An 18,331-nucleotide genomic window follows, 5' to 3' on the forward strand; every position below is an offset into this window, starting at 1 on the left:
TTCTCTATAACAGAAGTATCAACCAAATTCATGATTGACAATGACAGATCAAAACACACGTGTGCGATTGGCGCCAGCGAGAGCTTTATATGTATCGCACATGCATGCCAACTTAGCCTTTTATATGTATAGAATATAAATTAGACCTGCTTTCTGATGTAGCTAAACTTTTTTCAGTTCAGTGAAGCACCCCAACTTCTCTTTCAGGTAATTGTCAGCAACACAGCAGTAAACATCAACATGAAGCAGATTATTATTGTAGATCACACAGGGAGAACAAAGGGTAAAATATTTAACTATAGCAGTGTTTGACTATATTCTACGCAGTGAGAAAACCTGAATTCGTTTTCAAGGTCCACCATTTCTTACTTCTTTTCAGTCGGGTCAAGTTTCTAAACTTTCTAAATCTCCATTTTCCGGCTAGTGAAAAGAAAATAGAATTCCACCGAGTCTCGTATCTACCTACTCCAGGACTTTTGTGAGGATCAAATGAGAAGAGGCACAGGAAAATGCTTCACAGACATTTGGTTAAAGTGTAAAATGCTGCCAAAACCGGTTTGGCTCAGTGGATAGAGCGTCGGCCTGTGGACTGAGAGGTCCCAGGTTCGATTCCGGTCAAGGGCATGTACCTTGGTTGCAGGCACATCCCCAGTAGGGGGTGCGCAGAAGGCAGCTGATCGATGTTTCTCTCTCATCGATGTTTCTAACTCTCTATCCCTCTCCCTTCCTCTCTGTAAAAAATAAATAAATCATAAAAAATAAAAAAATAAAAAATAATAAAGTGTAAAATTTTTGCACCTGGCTATAAAGCAAGTCCTGTTCCTGGACTGAAGAAACTCCAAGGAAGCTAGTCACTAGGAAGAGGAAGCCGGGTGTTGCTATGTGATGCCATTACCCGGCGCCCACAGCCACTGTTTCTGGGCTGGGCTGTTGGCCGCATTTTGCGCCATTGGGTCTCAGAAGCTCTGGCTGCGATTTGGTGGGCTGTCGCTCCAAGGTGGTGGCGGGGCCTGTGTCCCACTTGGGGGAAGCCAAGTATTGGTTTGTCGGCACAAGGTCTGTGGTGCCATTTATTTTTAAATGGTCAGTGTTCATCATGGCAGCTCCTGCGTTGAGCGTCTACCCCCTGGTGGTCAGTGCGTGCCACAGCTACCAGTCAGATGGACACTTAGCCTTTCATATATATAGATAGGACTTAAAAAACACTGACTATAAAAAATAAGTTAGATTTCATTAAAATTAAGAACTTGTTTTCATCAAAAGAAATGGATAAAAAACAAGCCACAAAACATAACATTTCTTCATGAGATTGAAGAGATATCTATAATACATACAAGGTGGGCAAAATTAGGTTTACAGTTCTAATACTAATAAATAATAATACAAGAATAAATTGTAGCCACTGTTCTCAAAACTGCCTGGTACTGGCATAAGAATATATAGACCAATGGAATAGGTCAGAGAACCCAGAAATCGGCCCAAACTACTATGCTCAATTAATATTTGACAAAGGAGGCAAGAGCATACAATGGAGTCAAGATAGTCTCTTCAATAAATGGTGTTGGGAAAATTAGATACATGCAAAAAAAAAATGACACTAGACCACCTACTTACACCATACACAAAAATAAACTCAAAATGGATAAAGGACTTAAATGTAAGACTGGAAACCATAAAAATTTTAGAGGAATCCACAGGCAGCAAAATCTCAGACATATGCCGAAGCAGTATCTTCACCAATACAGCTCCTAGGGCAATGGAAACTAAAGAGAAAATAAACAAATGGGACTACATCAAAATAAAAAGCTTCTGCACAGCAAAAGAAACCATCAATAAAACAACAAGAAAGCCCACTGCATGGGAGAACATATTTGCCAATGTTATATCCGATAAGGATTTAATGTCCAAAATTTACAGGGAACTCATACAAATTAACAAAAGGAAGATAAGCAATCCAATCAAAAAATGGGCAAAGGGCCTAAATAGACACTTTTTGAAAGAGGACATACAAAAGGCCAAGAGACATATGAAACCATGCTCAAAGTCACTAATAATCCGAGAGATGCAAATGAAAACAACAATGAGGTACCATCTCACACCTGTCAGAATGGCTATCAAAAACAAATCATCAAATGACAAGTGCTGGTGAGGATGAGGAGAAAAAGGAACCCTCATGCACTGCTGGTGGGAATGCAGGCTGGTGCAGCCACTGTGGAAAACAGTATGGAGTTTCCTCAAAAAAACTAAAAATGGAACTCCCATTTGACCCAGTGATCCCACTTCTAGGAATATATACCAAGAAACTAGAAACACCAATCAGAAAGGGTATACGCACCCCTATGTTCATAGCAGCACAATTTACAATAGCTAAGATTTGGAAACAGCCTAAGTGCCCATCAGCAGATGAGTGGATTAGAAAACTGTGGTGCATCTACACAATGGAATACTACGCTGCTATAAAAAGGAAGAAACTGCTACCATTTGCAACAGCATGGATGGACCTGGAGAGCATTATGCTAAGCGAAATAAGCCAGTCAGAGAAAGATAAATGTCATGTGATGTCACTCATTTGTGAGATATAATGAACAACATAAGCTGATGAACAAAAACAGATCCAGAGACAGAGAAGCATCGATCAGACCATCAAACCTCAGAGGGAAGGCAGGGGAAGGGGGTGGGAAGGGTAAAAGATCAATCAAAGGACTTGTATGCATGCATAAGCATAACCAATAGACACAGACACTAGGGGGGTGAGTGCACGAGCAGGGGCGGGGAGGGGAGAGGCAATGGGGGGATAAGGACACATATAATACCTTAATCAATAAAGAAAAAAAAAGAATAAATTGTGTTTCGTGTACTCACAACAGTAAACCTACTTTTGCCCACTCCTGTACATTTGACAAAGGATTCAAATGCAGAACATATAAACCAGTGATGGCGAACCTATGACACGCGTGTCAGCACTGACACACATAGCCATTTCTGATGACACGCGGCCGCATGCCGAGGATGAAACATTTGCTGCTCCTGAGGATGAAACATTTGCGACTAGAGTCTTGGAGTTACTTTTTCCTCAAAGTGACACACTACCCAAGTTATGCTCAGTTTTTTGGCGAAGTTTGACACACCAAGCTCAAAAGGTTGCCCATCACTGATATAAACACTATAAATCAATAAGAAAAAGGCCAATAAGTTCATTCTTCTCTAAATGAACCACCCAAATGTCCAATTAACATACGAAAAGTTCCTCAGCTTCATTAGTCATCTAGAAAATGCTCATCAAATCCACAATTCTTTACCCCAATTTACACCAGACAGGCTAAAATAAAAAACATGACAAAACCAAGGGTTTAAAGCAACTACAACTCTCATTCATTGCTGGTAGTTATTGCAACAATCACTTTGAAACCACTGTATAATATCTTCCAAAGCTGAACATATACCTTATGACACAGCCAATCCTCTCCTTAGAAATATACCCATTAGACAACATTCATAGTCTCCCAAAGACACATGTAAGAATGTTCACAGAGGCACTATTCATAATGATTTCAGTCACAACAATAGCTATAATTAGAAAGACAGACAATGGTAGTACATGGTGTCCCCAAAAAATGTATATACACTTTAACAGCTGATAGCTCAATTTTGAAAATGAAATGTATTTTAATAAACACTGCTTTTATAATTATTCAAAGTGTGTGTATACATTTTGGGGGGACGCCCTATATTTATGAGGATATAGAACAACTGGAACCTCCATACATTGCTGGTGAGAATGCAAAACTGTACCAGCAATTTGAAAAACAATTTGGTCATTTCTTAAAAAGTTAAACATAAACTTACCTAATGACCTGGTAATTCCAATCCTAGGTATACACTCAAGATCCTAAGAACATATGTCCAAATAAAGACTAACATGTGAATGTCTACAGCAGCATTATATAAAACTAGAGGCCCAGTACATTAAATTCATTCACTGGGGAGGGGCTGGGCGGGGAGAGGAGTCCCTCAGCCCAGCCTGTGCCCTCTTGCAGTCCAGGACCCCTCGGGGGACGAAGGAGGTTGGCCAGCCAAGGAGGGACTGCGGGAGGGCTCCAGGGCATGTCCGGCCCATCTCGCTCAGTCCCGATCAGCCAGACCTAGCCGTCGGAGCAGCTGCTCCCTGGTGGTCAGTGCACGTCATAGCAAGCAGTTGAGTAGCCTTAGTATATCATTAGCATATTATGCTTTGATTGAACGGATGACAAGACACTTAGCATATTAGGCTTTTATTATGTAGACTATCAATAGCAGCAGTAGCAATATTGGTTAGCATGTACAGCATTTCCTGGGTATTCATTTTTCCTTCTAATATTCTCCAGTATTTTTAAATGTTGTTATAAATACTAATTTTTTGAAGGGGAATCATATTTTTTGGGGGGGGGGGGGGGTCGATCAATTTTAGAATTCTACTTCACATAGAAAGTAATTGCTTACAAGGGCCAAATTTCCAAATTATGTTAAGTTGTTTTTGTCCAAGGAAGGGTGAGTTATTAATTCTTACATATCCATAAAATGATATATCAATGTAATTTTTCTTGGCACATTTAGCTGTCAGATTCTAATTTAAAAAATTTTTTTAATGCTTAAATTTTCTGTGCCATACCATCCACTGAAAGCATACCATGCTGGTAGGACCTACTGAGAAAAAATACCTGATTGTACAAAATAACAATTAACCTTTCATAAAACTGCAGAGAATTGGATATATATGGGAGAATAAATTATTATTCTTATTTATATTTGTAAATACTTTAAGTGTTATCTTCATCCAAAAGGTTCAATTCATGACCTTCTTTGTAGTCATGAAGATTCAAATGGTGTAAAAGGGGTTAGCCAGAAATATGAAGAAAAGGAGAATGCAGGGATACTAAGGCTTCTCTCTAACAAACATATCTGCCCTTGTACCTTAGAAAGAACAGGTATACCTAGGATGGGGACTTCCATATCCAAGCTTACCTGTGCATACTCTCTTTCAATAGCAGCCTTCTTCTGACTGAATGTCCTAAAAACACAAATAAAAATTCATTACCAAAAGTATTTTAATAATGTCATGTAAATTTACCACCACACCCTCAAATTGTACCTGCTAAGCTGTGTTAAGAAAAGGAACAATTTTCATTCATCTTATGTGTCTAGGAATACTGCTGACATCACAGACTCTGGAGTCAGACAATCTACATTCAAATCCTAGCTCCACCACTTAGTAGCTGTATGACTTTGGTCAAGTCACTTGACTTCTCTGTGCCTCAGTTTCCTCTTTGGTAAAATGGGGATAGTAACAATACCCACCTTGCAGGGATAATGTAAAATTTAGTTAATTAAAATATATAAAGTGCTCAAAACAGTGTCTAGTTTAAAATCAAATTCAGAGCAGCTTCTCATCATGAAAAAATAGTCAAATCATTTCCTTCTAACCAATTTTTTACAAGGGTTACAAAACAAAGTACAAGGCTACTACATGTGTGGTATGATGGGAGCACCCTTTCCATACCCATATATTTCATAGATTCTACAGCAAATACTTTTCACATTTTAACATTTATTATATTGGGGTTTATCTTTTAATAATTATCGGTAGTATTTTCTTCTATGGTAACAGTAACGAAATAACAGTGTACCTTATAAACCATAGACAAGGTAGAGTCAATGATATATATAATATGCACAATTTACCTTGAATAGTCTGAGTAAAGACTTTCCTATGTGTGCCAGATATGTATGTTCTTAAAAGCACTTCATTAAGGCAGAGATATGAGAGCAAAAAGTGAAAAAATATAAAGAAAAGAGATTGAATAGGAAAAAAAGCAATAAGCCAAAATTCCCACTTTTAATTCAAATTATTTAAATTTACCAAAATGACTATTCATTTCTTATCTAAGAAATATAACTATTTAAGATCTTACTACATTTGTTTTGGGTGAATAACTATTATTTAGCCTTAAAAAGGTAGAAAACTGCCCGACTGGATGGTTCAGTTGGTTGGAGCGTCGTCCTGTACACAACAAAAAAGTTGCAGGTTTGATTCCCAGGCAGGGCACATACCTGGGTTGAAGGTCCGACCCCCAGTTGGGGCGTGTTGGGGAGGCAACCGATCGATGTTTCTCACTCTCTCCCTTCCTCTCTAAAGTCAGTGAACATATCCTCAGGTGAGGATTTTAAAAAAAGGACAGAAACCCTCACAAATGCTATAATATGAAAACCTTGAGGATAGTATGCTAAGTGAAATAATTTAATCCAAAAAGACACTGTATGATTTATATGCGGTACTTGGAGTAGGGAAAAATCATATAGACAGAAAATAGAATACTGGTTGCCAAGGGCTTGGAGGGGGGTATCAGAGGAGTTATTATTTAATAGGCATAGAGTTTCAGTTTTGTAAGATAAAAAGTTCTGGAGATGGATGGTGAAGGTGCAAAACAATATGAATGTCTTTAATACCATTAAACTGTACACTTAAAAATGGTTAAGAAAATAAATTTTATATTATGTGTATTTTGCCACTATAAAAAAAAAAGAGTTGAGCAAGAACATTTTCCTTATGGGGTACTGCACATTATAAAGCATTTAATAGCTCTTTAACCCTTTGCACTCGCTTGCTTTTTCTCGATTCCTGCTACTGATGCTAAACGTGTCGAGTCACACTCGACATCCGAGTGCAAAAGGTTAAAATACAATCAGTATAGTCTCCTTAAGAAGAAACACATAAACTATATTATATCTATAAGTATATATATACACACACTGTATATATGCATTTATATATTGTATTTTATATATATAGATACACACACGAACATTTGTGGGTATTTGGGATTATATGTCTCTGTTTATATATATACTAGAGGCCCGGTGCACGAATTTGTGCATGGGTGGGGTCCCTTGGCCTGGCCGGAGATTGGGGCTGATCAGGGCTGGCAGCCGGGAGAAGAGACCACGGGAGGTTGGCTGGCTGGGGAAGGTTGACTGTGGGAGCACACTGACCACGAGGGGGCAGCTTCTACATTGAGCGCCTTCCCCCTGGTGGTCAGTGTGCACCTGCCCCCTGGTTGTCCGGTCATAACCGTTGCTTAGGCTTTTATATATATAGATATATACAGAGAGAGAGAGATATCAAAATAATAATGCAAGTTTTGTCTGGGTAGTGGGATTACAGACTTTCGCTTTCTTCTTTTCATTTTGCTTTCTATATTTTCTGATGTTTTACTAAAAATTTGTATTGTGTTTGAAGAAAATAGTGTCATGTTTACTTTTATTTTTTGTTCCATTGATTTTTAGAAAGAGTGGAAGAGAGAGGGAAAGACAGAGAGAAATATCGACGTGAGAAAAACACATCGACTGGTTGCCTCCTATATGCGCCCCGACCAGGGAGGATCCTGAAACCGAGATACATGCCCTTGACCGGAATCGAACCTGGGACCCTTTGGTCCACAGGCTGATGCTCTATCTACTGACCCAAACCAGCTGGGGCTACTGTCCTTATTTTGAAATAAATAAATGAACACTCACAAGCATATGCACACACCTTTTGATACCCATGTTATTTTACTAAAATTGGATTTAGATAACATGGTCATTTTAACAACATTAATAATTCCAATCCATGAACATGAAATATCATTCCATTTCTTTATGTCCTCTTCAATTTCTTTCAACGTCTTGCAGTTTTCAGTGTATTTCACTTCCTTTAAGTTTATTCCTATATTTTTATCCTTTTTGTTGCAATTATAAGTGGGATTATTTACTTCATTTCTCTGATTTTTCATTGTTAGTAAATAGATACGCAACATATTTTTGTATATTGATTTTATATCCTACAACTTTATTGTATTTTTATTGTTTCTAATAGTCTTTTGGTGAAATCTTAACTGTTTTCTATATATAGAATCATGTCATGTGCAAATGGTAACAGTTTGGATGCCCTTATATTTCATTCTCTAGCCTGACTGCTCAGGCTAGGACTTCCAGCACTACGTTGAATAACAGTGTGGATAGTGGGCATCTTGTCTTGTTCCTGATCTTAGAGTAAAAGCTTTCAATTCTTCACCACTGAATATGATATTAGCTGAGGCTTTGTCATATATGACCTTCATAATGTTGAGGTACTTGCCTCCTACACCCATTTCATTGAGTGTTTTAATCATAAATGGGTGTTGTATCTTGTCAAATTTTTTTTCTGCATCCACATATGATTTTTATCTTTTGGTTTGTTAAAGTGGTGCATCAACATTGATTGATTGGTATATGTTGAACCATCCTCGTGCCCCTGGAATACACCCCACTTGGTCACGTGTAGAGGGCTCCCTGGGAAGGCACATGGGCATTTCTTTAATTATTGTCAGCTGAACTCAGGGCGACAGGCAGAGCCGCGCCCTGGGAACACGCTTTGCCAAAAAGGCAAGAGTGTTATCAGCTTGGCCTTCATTTCAGCCCAGGTGTCGGGGGGTGTGACTTTGATATGTAAATCCAGTCAAGCACCAGAAATGCTCAGGGCCTACTCAAGAATGCAAATAATCTCCTTTGAGCCTAACTTTTGGTGAAACTTCCTGGTATTTGGGGGTATAAATAAACACGCTGCGTCGGCTCTGAGGACGGTGATCCCACCCGGTCCCAGCTTTTTTCCTTCTATTGTCTCTTTCTTTCTTTTATTTCTCAATCCCCAGCCACCTCCACTCAGAACTGGTTCATCTCTCTTTCCGTGCTGGACGCGGAAAAGGGAGATCCCCGCCATATCTGCCCCCCCCCCCCCCCGCCACAGTCACAATGTATTATCTTTTTAATGGACTGTTGTATACGATTTCCTAATATTTTGTTTAGGATTTTTACATCTATGTTCATCAAAGATATTAGCCTGTAATTTTCTTTGTGTGTGTGTGTCCTGCCTAGTTTTGGAATCAGGATAATGCTGGCCTCATGAAATAAATTAGGAAAGTATGCCCTCTTCTTCAATTTTTGGAAGAATTTGAGAAGAATAGGTATTAAGTCTTCTTTGAATGTTTTGCAGAATTCACTGGAGAAGCCATCTTTTGTTTTTGGAAGGTTTTTGATTGATGTTGCATTTTCCTAACTACTGATTGCTTTATTTAGGTTGTCCAATTCTTCATGGTTCAGTCTACAAAAGTTATATATTTCTAAGAATTTGCTCATTTATTCTACATAATCGAATTTGGTGGCAATTAGCCTCTAATAGTATTATTATATAACCTTCAGTATTTCTGTGGTGTCCATTATAATTTCTCATCTTTCATTTGTGATTTTACTTACAGTAGTTGAGTCTTTTTACCTAAAGCAATATATAAATTTAATGCAACCCCCATCAAAATCCAATGGCATTTTTCACAGAAATAGAAAAAAATCCTCAAATTTATATGGAACCACAAAAGACCCCAAAGAGCCAAAGCAAGAAGAAAATAAAGCAAGCCTGAAGGTATCACACTCCCTGACTTCAAATTATACTATAAAGCTACAATAATCAAAACAGTATAGTATTGGCAGAAAAACAGATACACAGACCAATGGAATGGAATTGAGAGTCCAGAAATAAACCCAAACATATATGGGCAACTATTTTCAACAAAGGAGCCAAAAACATACAATCAGCAAGAAAAGTCTCTTCAATAAATGGTGCTGGGAAAATTGGAAAGCCACATGCAAAAATATGAAACTACATTGCTATCTGACACCATACACAAAAATTAACTCAAAATGGATTAAACGCTTAAATATAAAACCTAAAACAGGAGAACCAAGATGGCAGCATAGGTAAACACTGGTACTTGGTACTCGCCACCTCCCACAACCACATCAAAATTACAACTAAAATACAGAATCATCATTCAGAACCGCCTGAATGGAAGTCCTACAACTAGAGAATTAAACAAGAAAGCACATTGAGACTAGTAGGAGGGGCGGAGGCGTGGAACGGGATGGTCCGACCCCCATGTGTGGCATTTTTTTAATAAGGAGGGATATCTCTAAGGCCTCCTGTGAGAAACAGGGGGCCCCAGATCCACACCAGACCCACATCCCAGGGTTGCAGAACTAGGAATAGAAGTCCCCATACCTTTGGGCTATAAAAACCAGCATGGATTGTGGCTGAGTGATACAAAGATTGCTGGAGTCCCAGGTATTCCTCTTAAAGAGCCCATGCATGAACTTACACAGTCCTGCTCCCTCTGAGTTCCGGTACCAGGCGGTGGCTTTGGGGGAATCCAGGGACATACAGGGAGGAACTGGACTTTCTGGAATCCGGGCAGGAACCTGGGGGTGGCTATCTCTCAGAAAGGGATGCTCGCTGGGGTCTTCGTTCCTGTGCTGGGACCTCCTCTGCTGCAGAGCTGACTGGCAGCCATATCTAAGTCTCCATCAGCATGGCCCTCACAGTTTGCTCTGTCTTGGTGATTCCGAGAATCCAATTTGCAGCCCCACCAAGTTGTTTGCAGTGCCTTTTCCATGTGAATAGCCTATTCTGGCTCAGGCTTCAGACTTTGCTAAAATCTCTCAAACAAGCAGCAGCTGGTGTCAGCGTGTGCCAAACCTATCAATAAAAGACCCAACACTCAGCACTAGCACCAGCCTGCCTTGTTTCACTGCTGGGCCTTGCCTGGGCACCTCCTAGCCCAATACAAGTAGCAGCCATCTGCAGATCTCTCTGTAGCTCCTGCTGGAGTTGGATGGCCCCAGGCAGTGGCTGACTTTGCACCTCCTGTGAGGCTCCAGAGCAAGTACACCTGGTGGACAGCTTCAGACTATTCCAGATTACAATTCTACACATCCACAAGTGACACACTCAAGGCATGAAAGCCCCACTGAAGCAAGTCCTGCTCCATAGGGGTGTCTCCTGGACAGCAGTTCTTCCATTGCAGATGCTAACCCTCACAGCAAATTGGCCTAGAGGTGACACCAACAACAATCAAGGTTCAACTACAATAAGACTGTGTACACAGCCCACACAGTGGCACACCTAGAGTGCCCAGCTTAGGTGATTGGGGAGGCTGAGCCCTACAGGACATCTACTACACAAGGACACTCTACCAATTCCAGGAGACATAACAGCTCTACCTAATACAAAGAAACAAATACAGAGAAGCAGCCAAAATGCAGAGACAAAGGAACATGTCACAAATGAAAGAAATGGAATCAAGCAAACTACTGGATACAGAGTTCAAATCAATGGTTAGAAGGTTACTCAAGGATCTTAATGAGAGCTTCAAGGGACTTAGTGAGACTTTCAAGGATCTCAGTGTGAATGTCAAAAGCATGAAAAAGGACCAGTCAGAAATTAAGCATACACTAACTGAAATAAAGAACAATTTACAGGGAAGGAATCAACAGTAGAATAGAAGATTCCAAGAATAAATCAACAATTTGGAATATGAGGAAGTAAAAAACACCCAATCAGAAGAGCAAAAAGAAAAAAAAGAATTAAAAAATATGAAGATAGTTACTGTAAGGAACCTCTGAGACAATTTCAAGCATACTGACATTCGCAATATGGGGGTGCCAGAAGGAAAAGAAAGATCAAGATATTGAAAACCGATTTGAAGAAATAATGACAACTTCTTCTATGTGGTAAAAGAAATGTTGAAGGATATTCTTTAAGAAGAGGAAGGAGGAGGAGGAGGGAGAGGAGGTCGAGAAGGAGAAGGAGAAAAAGATTTAAAAAATATGAACAATAAATGGCAATAAGTAACTATCTATCAACAATTGAATCTAAAAATCAAAATAAATGAAGAAGAAATCTAATGAACAAAATAAACTGATGAATAAATAGAATCAGATGCATGGAAACATGGAACAGACTGATGAATTTCAGGGGGAAGAGGTGAGGGGAGGTGGGAAGAGCTTAACCAAAGATCTTATATGCATGTATGCATTACCTATGGACACAGACAATAGGGTGGTGAAGGCCTGGAATGGGGCAGGAACCGGGTAAAGGGGGGCAATGGGGAAAAAAAGGGGGGACGTCGGTAATACTCTCAACAATAAAGATTAAAAAAAACAAAACTAAAACAAGAAAACATAGGTACTAAACTTACAGACCTTGTTCTCAGAGGAGTTGGTTTTTGTGAACTTGACCCCAAAGGTAAAGGAAGGAAAAGCAAAAATAAATGAGACTACTTCAAACTAAAAAGCTTCTACACAGCAAAGAAACCATCCACAAAATAAAAGGCAACTAATCGCAGGGAAGATGTCTGCAAAGCATACCTCAGATAAGGATCTAATATCCAAAATATATTAAGAACTCGTACAACTGAAACAATTTAAAAAATCCAATTAAAACATGAAAAGAGGACCTGAACAGATACTTTTCCCAAGAAGAAATACAGATGGCCAACAGATACATGAAAAGATGCTCAACTTCACTAGCTATAAGGGAAATGCAACTCAAAGTCACAGTGAGATGCTTCACACCTGTTAGAATGGCTATTATCAACAAGACAGGAAATAACAAGTGCCGAAGAGGATGTGGTGAAAGGGAACCCTTGTACACCTCTGGTAGAAATGTAAATTGGTACCACCTCTATGGAAAACAGCATGGAGGCTCTTCAAAAAATTAAGAATATAGAGCTACTATATGACCCAGCAATGGCTCTTCTGGGTATCTACCTGAAAAATTTGAAAACATTATTCATAAAGATATATGTACCTCTATGTTCATTGTTGCATTATTCATAATAGCCAAGATATGAAAACAACCTAAGTGTTCTTCAACCAATGTCTGGGTCAAAAAGATGTGGTACATATATAAAATGGGCTACTCAGCCTAAAAAAAGATGAAATACTGGCATTTATGACAACATGAATGGATCTTGAGAATATATGCTAAGTGAAATAAGTCAGATGGAAAATAACAAGAACCATATAATTTCACTCATATGTGGAATATAAAAAAGCAACAAATAAACAAACAAAACAAACTCATAGACACAGATAAGTTTGGTGGTTATCAGAAGGGAATAGGGTGGGGGAGGATTAAGAGGATAGAGGGGATCAAATATATGGTGACAGACGGAAACTAGAATTTGGATGGTGAGAAAACAATGAAATATTCAGATGATGTATTATAAAGTGGTATATTTGAAACATATAGTATTATAAACCAATGTTACCCCAATAAATTTAATTTTAAAAAGCAAAAACTAAAATTGGACTTAGAAATTATAATGACTAGTACTACCAAATATGTTATCTACCCATCCAATGTAAATACTCAGGCAAAAGAAACTAAAATGAAGAAGCTTACATTTTTTACCATTAAAAAAATCAGAAAATTTACCTATATTTTGAAGGAGATATACTTTTAACATTTTACAAAAAATAAAAGTAAATATTTAAGCTATTTATTTAGTACCCTTTTAAGCTTATGTAACTCATCTTGAAATAAGAATAAGACAAGTCCTAACCGGTTTGGCTCCTAAGTGGATAGAATGTCAGCCCATGGACTGAAGGGTCTAAGGTTCGATTGTGGTCAAGGGCACATGTCCAGATTGTGGGCTCGATCTCCAGTGTGGGGCATGCAGGAGGCAGCCAATCAGTGATTCTCTCTCATCACTGATGTTTCTATCTCTCTCTCCCTCTCCCTTCTTCTCTGAAATCAATTAAAAAAATTTTTTTTTTAAAAAAAGAATGAAACAGGTAAAGTCTGCAAGAAAATGGGAACAAACTCTTACTCTGAGCATGCCTATAAACTAATTTTAAATTTCTCAATTGAATTTTTAGTTGTTATTAAACAATTTCATGTCTAGTAACTAATTTCCTGTTCTAAAGAAAGAAAACAAAACCAAGAAGACAACTACTCAAAATCAACATCATCAATACTAGGAGATAAATTTTGATTCACCATATTAAGAGAGCAGAACAAAAAAAATCTTCTGATAATCTCCATATGAGATACAAAAGTATTTGTTAAAATTCACCATCAGTTGCTCATAAAACCGCTTTTAAGATATTTATGGGTGCTATAATTAAACAGATGGACAAGAACAAGTGTTGGCAAAGATGTGGAGAAATTAGAAATCTCATGTGGTGCTGGAGAGAATGCAAAATGGTGCAGCTGCTTTGGAAAACAGTCTGGGAATTCCTTAAGTGGTTCAACATAGAGTTACCATATGATCCAGCAATCCTATTTGTAGGTATACAGTAGTCCTCCCCCTTAGGTACAGATAATACATTGTAAGACCCCCAGTGGATACCTAAAACTGTTGATAGTACCAAACCCTACGTACATTATTTTTTCCTATCCTATATAATAAAAGCCCAAAATGCTAAGTGTCCAGTCGTCTGATCATCCATTCAACCAATCAAAGAGTAATATGTTAATGATATGCTAAGGCCACTCAACCGCTCACTATGACGTGCACTGACCAACAGGGGGCAGACGCTCCAACCGGTAGGTTAGCTTGCTGCTGGGGTCCGGCCGATTGGGACTGAGCGAGACGTGCCAGACACACCGTGGAGCTCTCTCACGGTCCCTCCCTAGCTGGCCAACCTCCCGCGTCCCTCCCTGGTCCTGATTCTGCACCGGTGGGGTCCCTCGGCCTGGCCTGTGCCCTCTCACAATCTGGGACCCCTCGGGGGATGTCAGAGAGCCGGTTTCAGCCCAATCCCGCAGGCCAGGCGGAGGGACCCCACTGGTGCATGAATTCGTGCACCGGGCCTCTAGTCTATGTATATAAAAGCCATGCCTGAACGACTGGAATGACCAGTCGACCAGTCACTATGTTGAGCATTGACCACCAGGGGGCAGACGCTAGACGCAGGAACTGCCCCCTGGTGGTTAGTGCACTCCCACAGTGGGAGCACCACTCAGCTGACCGACCCATCCTGAAGGCCCACCACCCTGGAGGCCCACCACCCTGGAGGCCCACCAGCCCGGCGGCAGCCACTCACTCCCTCAGTAGTCCTGCAAATCCAATCTCCGGAGAGCAGGCCAGGTACTTATGGACCAGCGCCGCTGGCACCATCCCGACGCACCACCGGCCTCCTGGAAGTCAGCCTTGGGCACCATGGCCGCTTCTCCTCCCTAGACGCTCCGCAAAAGGAAGGATATAAAAGCGGCCGCCAGGTGGCTCCCAACAACTGGCATGAACATCAGTGGGACGGATCTGGATCCCAGGCCGGCAAGGGCGTCCCACTGCCCACCTGGAGGGCTAATCACGTCCTGGCCCCCCTCGTACCTCCCTTGGGACCCCACCCGTGCACAAATTTGTGCACCGGGCCTCTAGTAAATATATACTTTTCACTTAAGGAAGTACTTTATGGCTTCTCATTGACATAACCAAACTGCCAGAATTACTACTCTTGCTTTTTGGGGTCATTATTAAGTAAAATAAGGGTTATTTAAATGCAAGTACTGTGATACCACAACAATCTATCTCATAACTGAGAAGACTAAGTGACGAATGGACAGATAGCGCATGCAGTGTGGATATGCTGGACAAAGGGATGATTCATGACCTGGGCGGGACAGAGCAGGAATGTGCAAGACTGAAGTCTTGGGACCCCAGGCCTAGGGACCCTACCCATGCTGCTCAGAATGGCATGCAATTTCAAACATAAATTGTTTATTTCTGAAAATTTCCATTTAGTATTTTTAGACCACAGTTGACTGTAACTAAAACCGTGGAAAACAAAACAACAGGTAAGGGGCAACTACTGTATACCCAAGAACACTTAAAACATATCTATACTAATAAAAGGGTAATATGCTAATTAGACCAGAAGACCTTCCGGAGACCTTCTGGATGTCCTTCCGGACAAAGCCAAGATGGCAGGGCTGAGGCAGAGGCGGTTAGGGGAGAGCAGGCCAGCAGGCGGGGGCAGTTGGGGGTGAGCATGCCAGCCGGGGGGGGGTAGTGGGGGCAAGCAGGCCGGCAGGGGGGGCAATTGGGGGCAAGATGGCCAGCAGGGGTGGCAGTTGGGGGTGATTAGGCCGGCAGGGCAGGGCAATTGGGGGCGATCAGGCCGGCAGGCAGAGTGGTTAGGGGAGATCAGGCAGGCAGGCAGGTGAGCGGTTAGGAGCCAGCGGTCCTGGATTGCGAGGGAGATGTCCGACTGCTGGTTTAGGCCCGATCCCTGTGGGTTAGTTCCAGATTGGAGGGGGTGCAGGCCAGGCTGAGGAACACGCCCCCCGTGCACGAATTTCATGCACCGGGCCACTAGTCTATATATATAAAAGGCTAATATGCAAAGTGTACCCTCGGGAGTTTGACCGCGAGACCAGGAGTTTGATCGCTCGCTATGACATGTGCTGACCACCAGGGGGCAGCATGGAATGAAGGAAGGCCCCGGCCGGCAGCCAGCAGCCGAGGAAGGAAGGCCCCTGCCCCAATCACCCGATTGCTGGCCAGGCCTAGGGACCCTACCCGTACACTAATTTCGTGCACCAGGCCTCTAGTGTCTACATAAAACCTGTAAAGGAATGTTCATAGCAACATTATTCATAATACCCCAAAAAGTGGAAACCAAAATGTCCTTCAAGTAATGAACATATAAATAAGATGTGGCATATTCATATGACCTATAATAATAAAAGCATAATATGCTAATTAGACAAGACGTCCTCCCAGACGAAGCTGGGGCTGCGAAGGAAGCCCAGGTCCCGGATGCCTGCCAGCGGCCGGAGGGAAGCCCGGGTCCCGGGTGCCAGAGGGAAGCCAGTTCTGGCAGCCGGAGGAAGGAAGGCCTACTCTTGCACGAATTTTGTGCATCGGGCCTCTAGCATAACCATAAAAAGGAATGAGGTACTGATACATGCTACAATATAGATGCACCTCAAGAACACTATGCTATCTGAAGGAAGCCAGATCTAAAAGACCACATATTATATGATTCCATTTATAAAAAATGTTCAGAATAGCGCAGCTGGAGTAGCTCAATGGATGAGAGTTGACCTATAAACCAGGAGGTCACAGTTCAATTCCCTGTCAGGGCACATGCTCAGGTTGCGGGCTCAATCCCCAGTCAGGGGTGTGCAGGAGGCAGCCAATCAATGATTCTCATCATTAATGTTTCTATCTCTCTCTCTCTCTCCCTTCCTCTCTGAAATCAATACACACACACACACACACACACACACACACACACACATACACATATGCATATACATACATACACACACAGACACTAGAGGCCTGGCCGGCAATCAGGGCCGATCGGCTGGGGCCTTCCTTCATTCTGCGCCTCCCCCTGGTGGTCAGCGCACATCATAGCGAGGGATCGGACTCCCAGTCAAACTCCCAAGGGGACAATTTGCATATTAGGCTCATATATATATATATATATATATATATATATATATATATATATATATATATGTTGTTTTTTTTAAACACACACACACACACAAAACAAGCAGGGTATATAAGGGTACAGAAAAGGATTAACCTTGCCCAAAGAGAGGCTTTTGCCCTTGGCTTCTGGGAGGTTAATCTCGGAATATTTGGAATGTCATGCCTGATAAAAGTGTTTTTGTTTACCTGGGACCTTAGGCCATGCCAAATAGTCTATGCTAGCAATGTGATTTATTTGGGGGCAGGGATTGGGGGGAGAATGGAGGTTGGGCCACCTCTAAAGGAGCTGAAGACTAAGACAAGCTGAAGACTAAGGCAAGCCAATGTGCAGTCAATCGTACCTAAGCAAGACCTCTTCTCTTGGCTGATTAAATATATCCTTTCATTATAATAAGCCATAATCTTAAGTAAACTTTCAATAAGTTCCGTAAGCCCTTCTTACAAATTATCAAATCTGAGGGTGATTTTGGGGACCCCCAATCTTACAAATCATGTCAGAAATGAGGAGGGTCTTGGAGACCTCCAAACTTGAAGTTGGTGTCAAAGTGAGAGTTGTCTTGGGGACTCTTGAACTCTGTAATTCATTACCAGGATAAGCAGAACACCTAATGTTCAAATTATTAATGGTGGTAGTCGATATGGTATATCAATAACCATAATGATTAATGTTGGTAGTTGAAAATTAAAATAGCCCAGCTGGTGTTTAAACAGTATCATTTGTCTACTGGGGTAAGGAAACTAGTTCTTATATTAGCAGCACACTGAGGCTCTTTTATAAAGAAACTTCTATAATTTCCTTCTGGAATACAATGGCTATTTTTAGAGGTATTATTACAGAAAATATGGCAATAGCATTAAAATGATGACATGAGAAAACAAATATTTTTTGCTCAAACAAGGCAAGTAGAATGAACAACTGAAGCTATGTAAGTCTGGCAAGAGAAGCAATTATTTGGCTCCTAATAAAGGATATTAATTCACCAACAACATTCTTT

The 18,331-nt window shown here is 40.8% G+C and overlaps 1 protein-coding gene across 1 annotated transcript in view; it reads right to left on the reverse strand.

Moving 5' to 3' along the window:
• FCHSD2 (FCH and double SH3 domains 2) overlaps positions 1 to 18,331 on the reverse strand; it is a 187,898-nt gene that overhangs the window by 145,232 nt on the left and 24,335 nt on the right. Inside the window, exon 3 of the mRNA XM_079789208.1 lies at positions 5,002 to 5,047. Within this exon, the coding sequence (XP_079645334.1) occupies positions 5,002 to 5,047 (46 nt within the window). The remainder of the gene's footprint in view (positions 1 to 5,001; positions 5,048 to 18,331) is intronic.

This window comes from Cnephaeus nilssonii (genome assembly GCF_951640355.1).
Source record: "Cnephaeus nilssonii genome assembly, chromosome: 13".
Lineage (NCBI taxonomy): Eukaryota > Metazoa > Chordata > Mammalia > Chiroptera > Vespertilionidae > Cnephaeus > Cnephaeus nilssonii.